Here is a 13,513-nt window from a genome sequence, read left to right as displayed (position 1 = left end):
CTGCTGTCTCTGTATCACCCTCTCTCTCTCTCTCTCTCTTTCTCTCTCTCTCTCTCTATCCCCTCCTGTGTGTCCTCTGTGGCAACATCTGCTTCCTCCGCTGCTCTTTCCCATCATGCAGTGGGCGTGTCCTTTGTGTTGCCCCCCAACTTCATTGTTCTAGCCAATCATTGTCCTTGCCAAGCTGTTCCCACGATGCACCAGTAATGACCAGAAGGCGCTGATGGGAGCTGGTGTCTCTGAAGGAATGACTCCCTTTACAACTTGCTTTAACCCCCAGGGAAAAATGACAATAAACAAAATAAAAACAAAAACAATACTCTTAAAATGAGAAATGAGAAATATGGTTTGTTTGTAATTGCCCTGACTTCCACCGACACCAAAGAAAACTATAATTTGAGTAAATAATGTACGTACATTAACGATAGAAAAGGAAAAAGAAATTTAATAGAGTCATGTTCTGCAGATATGAACAGAGTCAGAGGAGAGAAACAATCAGGGAAAGAGGAAGAAGAAAGAGGGGGAGAAGGGGCGAGTGAAAGAGAGAGATGGAGCTCTGGGAAAAGATCAGAGCCTGGTCCCTGGGGAGCTGCAACAGATGAAGTAGCTGAATAAGCTGTCTGTCATTGTGTGACTTGGGCTGCTGTGGTCACTTTGTTTGTTCAAACTCAACAATGGAGGATGGCTGAGAGAGAAATCTCAGTTTTCCCACAAGATTTAGCCCAAAAATCACTAGTCAGTGATGCTCTGACTATGTGTGTGTGTGCACGCGCATGTGTGTGTGTGTGTGTGTGACAAATTAAAATGCTAATAAAAGACAGAGTGGAGAGAGGTGTAAAGTCAGTGAGTCACTGTTATGATGCTGTTTCTTTTGTTGTGACTGCAACTGCAAATCAGAGAAGGAAAGACTTGAGATTTACACTCACTGATTACACAAAAATCCCTACACTTACGTCTAGAAAAGGCTTTTGTGCAGTTATTTCACATATGAGTGCTCAATTTTGAATTTTAAACTTCAGTAAATAAAGCAAATACATCACATGAGTGAGTGACACTGGAAGAAATCTAGATGTTCAGAATCAGGTTTCCCACAATATGAAAGATGAAAAAAGAAGGAAAAAGAATCACAAATTAAATGTGTGAGCCAGTTAGACAGCTTACTGTGTTTTATGTCATAGATGCTGCTACTGAAGCTGTGAACTGAATATGATGACTGTATAGAAAACTTCCACTGTCAGAAAGTAAAGGCAGACATGTAACTTTGAAATCTTCAAACGTTTTCATGCAAAGATATAAGTTCATTTACCAAGCAATAAAAATAATACGTCAGACACTGTTAGTTTCATTTCAGCTGCTAACTCCTACTTTTTCTAAAATGGTCGGGTCAGAACAGATGTGCCAGATGAGAAATACTGTCATATGTGTCTCCAAGCAACAAGGTGTGGACAGTTTCTGACAAATAAAAAAGCAAGTCACCAATGACACGCTTGTGGTGGCAGTGAGTCTCCTCATTGTCATCTGAGGTTCACCTGTCACTAAGTTACACAAACTACCCATTGTATAGCATGGCCGCGTTTATGTAGCTAAGCTACCTGCATCACTAACAGACATCATTGACAATTTCTAACTTGGCATGTTATCAGCAGAGCTAAGCTACATAATAGCAGCCGCTCGTGTATGGAGATGATGTGGATCGTAACGTTACTGGAACATAGGCCCTGTTCAGACCTGGGTGACCCGATCACAAGTGGACTCTGTGTACAGGTGTGAATTCACCCATGCGAGGACACGTGAGATCTGATCAGTGAGACCACATTCGGAGGTGGCCACATTCTTTTAGCAAACATTGCAGGACCGCCTACTCAACTGACATCACGTCACAGTCCAATAAATCGTACCACAGTTTCATAATGAACTGAAAATATTTAACTTTTTCAAATGACTAAAAACTTATTTCATTCTCGAGCTGCACGCAGTGCAATGATTCTGTGCTGTGCTCTCTCTCTCTCTCTCTCTCTCTCTCTCTCTCTGTGTCTCCCTCTCTCCCTCACTCTCTCTCTCTCTCTCTCTCTCCCTCTCTCTCTCCCTCTCCCTCTCTCTGTCTCTCTCTCTCTCTCGCTCTCTGTCTCCCTCTCTCACTCTCTCTGTCTCTCTCTCTCTCGCTGTCTCCCTCTCTCTCTCTCACTCTCTCTGTCTCTCTCTCTCTCTCGCTGTCTCCCTCTCTCTCTCTTTCTCCCTCTCTCTCGCTCCCTCTCTCTCACACAAACACATTGACAATGGATCTGTCTGTCATAGTCAGACTGGTTTAAACACATAAGTGTTTATTTAAATATACAGCGGGGAAATGAGATCCGATCACGAGTCACGTGGTAAAGGCATCTGGAGACGTATGTTAATGCCGGGTCTGAACAGAGCCGACATGTTGGGCCGTTCACTTGTCACCCCTGCTGAGGAAAGACCCTTTCCTGTTGCTAGTCACTCATCAGTCAATGTAAATCCAGCTCCTAGCAACGTTTAGCATACAACTACTGTGGGTTCAGATGCGTCAGCATCCTGTAACTACCAGTTGTGGCCGCAGAGGCCACTGTTGCTCAGCAGACGTTACATAGTCTTGCTTTAAACTAAAAAAACATACCCTTACAAAAGTCACTTAGATATCTTTGGATATAGATACATTTTACTTTACATCTGTAGGTTTAAGATGCCACTCCAGGTAAACTGGTGATGTCTTGTATCCAAAGAGGCTGGATGTCCATTAAACACTGTTGAATGAAAAAAAGGGAGGGGAGGTGGGAAACAACTTGCAACTTGCGAGCCGGCTGGGCTTGGACCGCAGACATTGTGGTCTGTTATCGGCACGTTAACCTGTAGGTCACGAGTGTGCTCCAGTTTGTCCAGTTTCAACCGCTTTCTGCAAAGTGTACGTGTGTGTGTGTGTGTGTGTGTGTGTGTGTGTGTGTGTGTGTGTGTGTGTGTGTGTGTGTGTGTGTGTGTGTGTGACAGGTGACCAGAGTGTGGACAAAAGAAGGGTCAGTGGCCAAGTGTGAGCTCTTTTCTTCCCCACTTGTTGTCCTCTTCCCAGCACTCTCTCTCACATGCACACACACACACACACACACACACACACACACACACACACTGACATGCATGCTTACACACATGAACACACTGACACACACATATACATTCAAACAAATCTGTGAGAGGAGAGGAGACGAGCGTATGAATGGACAGATTAATCAGATTATAGCAGAGACACACTTAAACAGCCTGTTCTCTGGATTAGATATGGTCCTGCCTACTCCCTGTCAGAATAAAAAGTGTGTGAGAGGACAGAGAGAGGGGGATAGTAAAAGAGACAATATATTTTCATTATACATTGTATGTCCAACATACATACTTACACTTTGTGTATTTTGGAATTTGTTTACTTTTTATATTGTTTCTCTTTCTGATGTTGTTGTTCGTGTTACCCTATAAAGGGCATCCTCCATCCTGTGTCATGTGTGAATATGGTATGATGACTTGAACAAGATGGAAACAAAATGTTCAGTACTATAGTCCCATATCAAAAAACAAAAACAAGCCAATGTGAATATGTGACTGATTTAAAATTCACTCCCCTAATATTTTACCATGAAGAAGTTTCGATTTCCCCCTCCGAAGTTCAAAGAGTGCTGTTCTTTATGTGCAGCAGGGCAGCATATGGCAGCCAGTGACCAGGGCTTTGTCTGACTATTGACACCAGAGAGATGCAGAGAGGGAGGATGCGAGTGTGTGCGACTGTTCGGGGGCCGGAGGACAGCCTAACAACAACAAAGGACCAGCTTTAAGCCTGTCTCCTGTGATTTTCCAACTCAGCGAAAAGCTATTGTGGCCCTGAAAAAAAGTTAAGTTAAAAAGCTTAGCATGGTATGTGCTAACAACTGCCTGCCGCTTGTGTAATACAAACAAATACTTTTTGAGCAGCCACAGTCGCAGTCTTTGGAAGGGCAACTGTCCCTGTGTCTACAACCGCTGGTCAGGTCACTGCTATGATCTGTTGCTCTGTGAAGTCAGTTGCAGTGTGGAGGGGTTTTCACGTACACATAATGTGTATCAGTATATCAATGAAGAGATGAACTTAAATAAACTTTATTTTCTTTTTCCCTATTTATTTTTCACACAAACTTCAGACTGTGTGGCCATGACCATGGTTTGTGTGTGTGTGTGTGTGTGTGCTCCATGTTGACACTTAATACAGTTTGTCCTCTGTAATTGTTGTACGTTTCTGATCATTTGTCATCTAGTTGTGAGCGTGTGTGTTTATATGAGACTGCGAACCAGATGAGTTCCTTTGATGACTACTTCTACACTCCCAGTGGTTCGCTAAATCACACACACACACACACACACACACACACACACACACACAAGCACACACACACACACACACACACACACACACGCACACACGCACACACGCACACACGTACACACACACACACACACACACACACACACACAAACAGAGTAGTCAGGCAGGGGCAACCGGGACTAAATCCAGACTGGTGGTTTCTCTCTCCAGCTATAAATACCCCTCTGCTTAAAACAAGATCACACACACACATATATACACACACACACACACACACACACACACACACACACACACACACACACACACACGCACACACACACACACACACACACACACACACAAGCACTGATACTCATGTAAAGAGGCTAACAAACATATTAAGACACAGACTTGTATAAATACACACATATGCAGCCATGCACATACAGACACACACTCTTACTCCATTTCACTCTCTCTCTCTCTCTCTCTCTCTCTCTCTCTCCCACACACACACACATACACTTACACACCAATACTCACACACAAAGAGATGGCTCTGGCCTCAGAGGAGGCTAGCTAAGCGGTCTATGATTATGGGGTGTGTCTTTGTCTCATTTAGTGGTTCCACAAGGAGACAGTCTTCTGCTGTGTCAGACGAACTCACACACTCACATACACATGCAAATACCAACACACTATCACTTAGCGACAACAAATCCCTTGGCTTGAATTTGTGAGATTGCCCTTTAGAGGAACTTCACATGTAAAAATGGCTGTATACGAGACCGTTCTGTTGCAAATGTTTTCTTTTGCCATCTATGATGCAATCCTCAACCCTAAATAAAGCTAAAGCATTAGTTGTGCACACTAAATATGAACTCCTATTACTGTGAGATGAATCCCCAACACAGACGGAAGAAGTTAGTCAGTATATTCTTTCCTTCAGTGCATGTGATCTTAAGAATAAAAAAACATATAAATATAAAATCACTCAACACCAGATGTTCCATATTTCATTCCTCTTTTATTTTGGAAAAATATTGCGCTGTTTTCCAGTAATAAAAATGACAGGCTCTGTACATACGACTCTTCTCTTAAATACAACACAGTCACAGTGGTCTCAAGTGCCTAACACATACATGCATACATACATACTTACATACATACATTATCTGCCAAATAAAAACAATCCGACTTAAATTATAACAGGTTTAACAAAAACATCACAACAAAATGGAACACAAATAATTACATCATTAAATTAAAAGAATACATCTTTCTTTAGATAACAAATAAAATAAAAACAAATAATCCTAACCAATGGCAGGTAGGGTGATGGTGTCCGTCTATTGGCTAATAGTGGAAGACTGGGAGTGAAGGGAACAGGAGTGGGCAGTGCATACATCTGACACCACACAAAGACATCACCTCTTCTGTACACACACACTCATACACACACACCTCCATAGTGCAATGAGGTCTTGGCAGTTAAGACTAGTCCGTTATAGCTTGGCTCACCTTGAAACACGACAGCATCAGCAGAGGTCGGTACAATTGCACCAAGACAAATTTGTCAATTTTGAGTTGCTGCAACATTGATGCAACATTAATTTCACCTAATCTGGGGATTTTGTTGTAATTGGATAAGCAGCAAATTATGTTTGATACACAACAACAGAAATCACAGATTCATTCATATTGAGCTTCATTCATGTTTTGACTGATTTGTATCACTTTGTCTCCCTTTCTTTGTCCTCCAATGCTGAAAGTGTTTCCTGAGTTGCCCTGCCCAAAACATTGCCCTGTGTATCACAACCTTCAGGGGTCAGAGGCCAGTATGGCCCAACAGGATCCATGTTGGATCGATCTGCAGTCACTACTGGAGTCTTCAGTTCTCTATTTTCTGCTGAGAACCAGCTCAGCCAACACCGTCTTTGTCAGTGCTGCAGAGTTAAAGATGTATAGCGGTTGTAGAAGTCCCACTGCTTTATCTATCTATTTATTCATTTTTTGTCAGGAAAGCTCCAATTGAGATTTTTTTGAATGAATTTTTAGCTGCTGCAGTTCTAACGCACTTCTAACATTGCTACAACTCCACCTTCTACTCTGCAGCACTGCACAGAACAGGAACTGTCCAATATCCATGACACTGCATTGTAAAACCACAGCACATAACAGTACTACAAGAGTACTTCAAAAGTTCTCAGTACTCCAAAGGTACTACACTGTTCATTCAATCAGTACTCCACGGTACTACAATATCATCGGTCAACATCGAAGTCAATACTCCACTGTTTATCGGGAGAGAAGAGTTCATCCTGGTACGAGCAGTAAATCATCCAGTACTGCAACAGACATCGAGCAAGCTCTTTATCAGTTCTCCAGCAGTCATCGCTTGACTGCACGAGCACTCGTTCAGCACTGTTTCTGTACAAAATTTGTACAATTGCTAGCACTGTCTTTTGGCACTTTGTCCATAGCACTGAGTCAGTATTAGACCATCATCCAATGAGGATCAAAAATGTCCAGTATTCACCCGTAGCACTACATTAGTACTAAGTCCTCGCCAAGTTGGTACTGACTCTGTGCTGGCTCAGCAGCACCTTGGCTCAAAGTCCTCCGGTAAATCCCAGGGAACAGCAGCAAACAGCAGGAGTAGAACCTCCTGGAGACAAGCTGAGCTCTACTGCTCAGGGCTGGTGTGGGTGGACCGCCCTCAACCAGAGCAAACTGGTCCCCTCTGATCTGGTCTGGACTGGTATCATACCTTTAATACAGGAAGAAAAACATCAGTGTTTAGTGTGTTTTTACACAGTGTAAGTGCTGACGAGAGTTAACATTTATTCTATATTCTTTCCCACGTAGATAAATCTGTTTTTGTTTGCTCACCTCTGTAGCAATGATACATTCATCCTTCTGGTCCGATATGACATAAACGGACTGGTATTTGGTGTCGGTGGTACACTGGTACCGGCTGTCACTAGGACATTGGTATTCAGCATCACTGGTTGACTGGTATTTGACGTCACTTGCTGCCTGATAGTTCAGATCGCTGGATGACTGATACTTTGCTTCGCTGCAGCTTGGCGACTCTTCCACATGTTTCTTTTCTGATGCATCACTATGGAACAAAGAATAACACAGATTCAGAAATGCCACCCTTCAACAACAAATACTACAGCCTCTAGATGCACATATTTCCATTGCATTTATGATAATAATAATAATAATAATGTACATGTTAAAACTAGGTTAGTTTAAGGCATGCATGATAGAAAAACTCCAAGCACCGTGTCTATGTCAGTGTATAATTTGACTGTTCTGTACCTGTTTTGTCTCTTCCTGTGTCTTTCCTCTGAGTCGAACTCATCCAGCATTTCACATTTGACCTCTGGCTCATCTTGCTCCTCCTCTTTACACAGCAACAGCTCCTCAGGCCGGAGCTCGTGGACCAGGTTGTACTCCACGCTGGGATAGCGAGTCTTAAAGCCGTTCTTCTCTGATCCGTTGAGCCCGCTGATACCACTAAGACCGCCCAGTGACCCAGCGAGGTCTGAATGATAATCTGCCTTCTTGTTGGTGTTTTTAATTGACATTGTCACTGTAGCGCCCAGTTCCTTGTCAATGCGGAGACAATTGTTTGTGGTCGTCAGGTTGTTCATGGTCTCGTGGCTGTCACTGTGGACACTGTCACTGTGGTGACTTTGCCGCTGTTGCAGTTTGACCCGAACGTACACCACCAGCACTGAGCAGCCGATCAGGATCACAAGAACAAGGAAGACACCGGCGCACACAGCCGTCCATGGGAATCTGCTTTCGTCATCCTCCTCGTCTTCAACATTTCCATTTCCTGAAGGAGAATATCGCCGATCCGGTCCATCCACAACTGGCTGATGCCCGGGTTTATGTGGTAACAGGAACTGGCAGTTGTGACCACCGTAGCCAGGCACACAAGCGCACATGTAACGGCCGCTGCGCTCATGGCAGGTGGCTCCGTTCTGGCAGGGGTTGTGATGGCAGCGCGAGATGGGGGAGCTGCAGTTTTTGCCGGTATAGCCTGCAGAAGGAGCAGAGTTTTAGAGTCTAGAACAAAACTAAAACAAAATGACATAAAGAAACAAACTATTTAAACATAATCCCACAAGAGAGATCTGTCCAGTGCTGTGATACCTGGAGGGCAGGTACAGGTGTAGCCGTTCACGCCTTCCTGACACGTCCCACCGTTCTGACAAGGAAAGGACAGACAGAAACCAGAGATGCTGCTGCTGCTGTCCTCACAGTTAGGACCAGAAAATCCCTCTGGACACTGACAGAGGTAAGAGTTCACCAGATCCACACAATCTGCACCTGCAGAGGGGAATAGGATTGAGAATTGAGTGAGTATTAGTCTCCACATATTTTACCTGTTGGTTCAGGTAAAGGTAAACGTAAAAACAAATAAGACAACGTACCATTTAAACAGGGGTTGGAGGAGCAATGGTCAATTTTCTTCTCGCAGTTGAAGCCAGCGTATCCCATGGGGCACTGACAGAAGTAGCCACCTTCGGGGTTGTCGACACAGCGTCCGCCATTGAAGCAAGGCCCATCTGCACAGGTATTGGCACTCAACTCACAATTGTTACCGTAGAAACCAGGTGGGCAGGTACACTTGTAGCCATTGTCATTATCCTATATTGGAAAGAAAGTAAACAGTGGTTATACAGAAGCTTGTTGCTCTGAATCAACTTGCTTTTCTTTTTTTTTTTTTTAAATCACTACACCACTTCTCTCACACTTCTTCTCTCACTTGGTACTCACAGTGCAGCTGCCTCCGTTACGACAGGGGTTTTCAGAACATTCGTTCACCTGGATCTCACAGCTGGCACCTGTGTATCCAGGTAGACAGGAGCAAGTGTAGCTTCCCTGGCCAGTGTTGGTACAGGTGGCTCCATTAAGGCAGGGCTTATGGTGCGTACAGTAGTTCAGATCTGGAAACATCAAGAATAAACAAAATGTATAAACAACAACGGTTTAACTATGAAACAAAGGGGGGCTGACTGAGTCCCAGGGGATCCCAGAAAAGTAGTAAATCCGTCAGTAAACTCACCCTGGTTGCAGAAAAGCCCGCCCCATCCCTCCTGGCAGTTACATTGCCAGGGCTGTTGGCAGGTGCCATGGAGACAGCCCGGGTAACGGATGCAGTCGTCACAGTAACGCCCACTGAAGCCCACACGACACCTGGGAACACAGCGTTCATTTAATACTGTTAATAACCAAACAAGGAAAACAATGATCAGAAAAAAAGGTTTTGTTGAATAAAAATCTTACAATGATCCATTTAAAGCAGTAAAGTTTCTGGACTTACTTGCACTCTCCTGGTTTATCACAGAAGCCATGTTCTTCATCACAGCCAGGAAGACAGATTGCTGCAGAGAGGAAACAAATAGTGACAGGTGAATTATGAGAAATCCAGTGTTGGAAATGTGTTTGCCCTCCATCGGTATCCCATTCACCCATGGCATTTTCAAACTGTTGACTGCTTGCCTGCCTGTCTGGTTGGCGCCCTGACCTTCTTATCTGTTTGTCTGCCTTTCAGTTTGCCTGTCTGTCCAGTCTGTTTACCTGCTTACCTGTTGGTCTGCCTGTCTGTCTACAGTCTCTTTCTTTCTCTCCCTCTAGTTTTACCCTGTCAGTTAATAGGCTTAATAAACCTCGTTTGGTGGTTCAAGTCACTCTGGACCAAACATCGCTGCCAAAACCATGAGGGTAATCTGGGTCATCAGGTCACACCTGACCACAGGCTGAAATATGGCGGTTTCTTGAATACCGGAAAAGTTGCTGAAAATGTTGCCTCTCAGCTTTAAGAGCCCACAGGGGGCTACGACAGCTTTGGTCACCAAAGGGGGGAACCAGCCAACAAGCCCTCTCCTTTAACATGGTTGCTCTCCAACACAAAAGCGTCCCACACAAAGCCCCCTTTCTCCCCTTGACTATGGGTCAGAAGTCCCTTTTCTCACCCTTGCCCCCCCCTTCCCCTTTCTGATCCACCTCTCCTCCCTTCCTCTTCCATCCACCTATCCCCTCTCTTCTCCTCATCTCTTCTTGCTCTCCTCTTCTGCACTCTCCTTTCCCTCCTCCACTCCTCCCGTCTCTCCTCACTCCCCTCCTCCTTCCCCCAGGGCCAGCTGGTCTGTGTGGAGCTAACCACCAGACAGCTGCTCCATTGTCTCCTCTCACCGAGCAGCTGCCCCCTCCACAACAATACACAACCCCGCTTGGCCAATCACCAGCCCGAGCTGCAACAATACAGGACCCCCACTTGGCCAATCGGGGAGGAGGTTTGGGGCGAGGAGGCCCCAGTGGTCTAATGGAAGGCACGCGGCGTGTGAATTACTGAGGAGCCAGTGCGGCTCATTAGAATGGAGGCCTCTGGTGCTATGGGAGAACTAACTGACGCCTGTTGCACACGGGCCCTGCATTAGGAGGTGGAAAAAGTCCATAAACAATAACGATAGGCGAGTGACTAATGGGGAAATGAACTTTGAAAAGTAGTTTTAAAAACTTCTTAGATAGATTCTCATCAATATTAATTTTATTCCTCTTTACAGTTTTGACAGTGAAATAATGCTTTTTTTAAAAGCTTGCACTCATCCAGCCTAAACCAAAGCCAATGTAAAGCATGTATTATTATTCCTCATGCATTGAGGAAGTATTGTGGGTGCCAGATGTTCTATGTAAACATCAGCATCTACTACTAATGTCTGTGCTGCTGCTCTTTTAGCTTATGTTTCCCAAAAGCAGCTGCTAGTGAATTCAAATATTGACTAGTGCAATACTCCTAAAGTGGAGCACTGTTTTCTCACTTCCTTTCATTCCCTGTTTATGGCCTTTCCACATGATGCGTAAACCACCTGAAAGATACTGCTGGATTAAAAATCAAACCCACTTACGTTCAGTGCAGTACTGTCCCTTCCAGCCAGAGTTGCATATGATCTCCCCACGCTCGCCACAGGTAAAGTGCCCAAATGCATCGTCTCGTGGCCGACAGAAGACAGAGCAGCCGTCACCGTAGTAGTGCTCATCACATAGGAAGCGATAAGAGTAACGCAGCTCCGTCCTGCCGGCTGTCTGCATGTCCTTGGACCATTCTTCTCCCACAGTGAGGTGACGCTGAGTGGTGATCCTGCTGATCAGATACTCTGGGTTGTCTGCAGAAGTGAGGGTGCACCTTGTTATTGATCATATGATATTACTGTTAGAGTTATGAGTTATGAGTTTGTTAACAGCAAATTTCAGATCTTTTTCTAATGGACAGACATCCACACACACTTGTGAACCATTCTTTTTCTTTTTACAAATAATTGGACTAATTACACAATAAAAACTTTGGTGTGACACACACACACACACACACACACACACACACACACACACAACACAACACAACACAATCTCATGCTGCTAGTTAGTCATCATTAGTGCAGTGATAAGAGCAGGACATAAAGATAACAGCAGTAAATATCACACCACAGGGGCCAAATTGCACCTGCACAAACTATAGGTGGTCTTTTCCCTGTGTGATGTTGAAGAAACCTGGTATCATAAAACATAAAGACTGTCTTTGAAATCAGTTACTTATTATCATCATGGCCATCAAGTTGGTCTCCATGAGAAAACAAATGAATTCGCCATTATAGTACAGGTTTTATGCCAGATAGTGGCTGTTTGGTTTATTCAACATCTCACGGATGAGACAACACAACAAAGTACTGAGATAATGGCGTCTATTTTTAGATTAAGTTAGATCTATGTGTAGAAACTGAATATAACTGGCTCTTAATTAAAGTGTCAGCAAAATATCTGAGAAGAGAAAAAATAAAGCATTTATCAGACTTGGTGTGTCCTGTTTAGCACTAATGACTGAGCACTAAGTGAAAAAGGTGCCACTGAAAGAACACAAGGCCACTGTTAGCCTTCTGGCCTGTCTTTGAATTACACTGCTGCCTTCTCTGGCTGCCACCCACCTGTTGTCAGGTCGTCCAGGGAGTCAGTGTGCAGAGCTTCAATGATTAGTGAAAACGTCCCCTGAGGAGAGACAGAGAGAGAGAGAGTCAACAGCTGCTTGGCCTGGAGGCCTCCCTCCCTCCGCAGAGAAGCAGAGGGCCATTAAGGCCTCCCAATAAACTTCACAACCTAATTCCCATGTTGATTAGGGGCCTAATAAGGGCTACTACCTGCTCCCTTTTCACACCCCTGCTACTATCACACTCTGACACCGCCGTAAAACCAAACGAGGCGGAATTTCACGCTGCGATGCCAATGATGTGCCAACTCAGAGGATGTTAAATTTCCCACCACGCCTGGTCGGAGGAGAGAAGCGTTTGGTGAAAACACTCCCCCCTCCACGCGCACGCACGCGCGCGCGCACACACACACACACACACACACACACACACACACACACTCCTCCCCTCCCCGTTTTATCCCACCAAAGAGCAGAGAAATACTACAATAGCCCCTCTCACACACTGCTGACAAAGACCCTCACAAGTGTTGAGTTTGGGAGCATCTGTTGCGTTTTGCACTCTTCAAAGCTAACATGTCCCAGTGGAGCAAGACTCTAATAACTTCACAGTCTGCCCATGGTTTTCATGACTCCCTTAAAATGTGACATAAATTTTAGTATATACCCATGACAGAAATATCACACAAAAACCTATAAATTAAATATATAGAGTTTATATCCTAGAGGGATTTTACAGGGAAAGTTCATGACCTTTAAGGCAAAATGTCCAAAAGTACAACATTACAATTTACAGATTATCAATAAGTGGTTCTTTATTGCTGATATGAATGCATTATAATAAATAATATCTATAAGCACTCACTGGCCATGTGAAGCCGAAGGGAAAACGGACTGGGTTGGTGAAGGTGTCCGCATTGGTCTCCGGCACCTGGAAGGAGTTGGAGCCGAGGACGGGAGTCACGGCCCCGCCATAGGTGCAGGGAGGCTCTGGGGAGACGTTGGCCTGGTAATGCTTCAGACAGATCCGAAAGAAAGTCTTGCACTCACACTGCTGGTGGCCCTGCGGATGAGCGGAGCCTCCGGGGCAGCAGTTGCCGTTCCCCGTCACCCCTTTCTTGTTGAGAAACTCCTGCAGCTTCAGCTCAAACACTCCGGAGCACAAAACC

At 44.6% G+C, this 13,513-nt stretch overlaps 1 protein-coding gene across 1 annotated transcript in view; it reads right to left on the bottom strand.

The window, feature by feature from the left end:
* Positions 1–5,346: 5,346 nt before the first annotated feature.
* dld (deltaD) overlaps positions 5,347–13,513 on the bottom strand; it is an 8,802-nt gene continuing 635 nt past the window's right edge. The window contains exons 2-12 of the mRNA XM_056377525.1: positions 13,210–13,512; positions 12,346–12,406; positions 11,272–11,529; positions 9,687–9,747; positions 9,429–9,559; positions 9,140–9,309; positions 8,794–9,010; positions 8,513–8,689; positions 7,670–8,399; positions 7,232–7,463; positions 5,347–7,109 (exon numbers count right to left, since the gene is read on the bottom strand). Of these exons, the coding sequence (XP_056233500.1) occupies positions 7,104–7,109; positions 7,232–7,463; positions 7,670–8,399; positions 8,513–8,689; positions 8,794–9,010; positions 9,140–9,309; positions 9,429–9,559; positions 9,687–9,747; positions 11,272–11,529; positions 12,346–12,406; positions 13,210–13,512 (2,346 nt within the window). The 3' untranslated portion in view covers positions 5,347–7,103. The remainder of the gene's footprint in view (positions 7,110–7,231; positions 7,464–7,669; positions 8,400–8,512; positions 8,690–8,793; positions 9,011–9,139; positions 9,310–9,428; positions 9,560–9,686; positions 9,748–11,271; positions 11,530–12,345; positions 12,407–13,209; position 13,513) is intronic.

The sequence above is a fragment of the Seriola aureovittata genome, chromosome 1, assembly GCF_021018895.1.
Source record: "Seriola aureovittata isolate HTS-2021-v1 ecotype China chromosome 1, ASM2101889v1, whole genome shotgun sequence".
NCBI lineage: Eukaryota > Metazoa > Chordata > Actinopteri > Carangiformes > Carangidae > Seriola > Seriola aureovittata.
The sequence above is the reverse complement of the archived record's forward strand: the minus strand, read 5'-3'. Positions and strand labels throughout refer to the sequence as shown.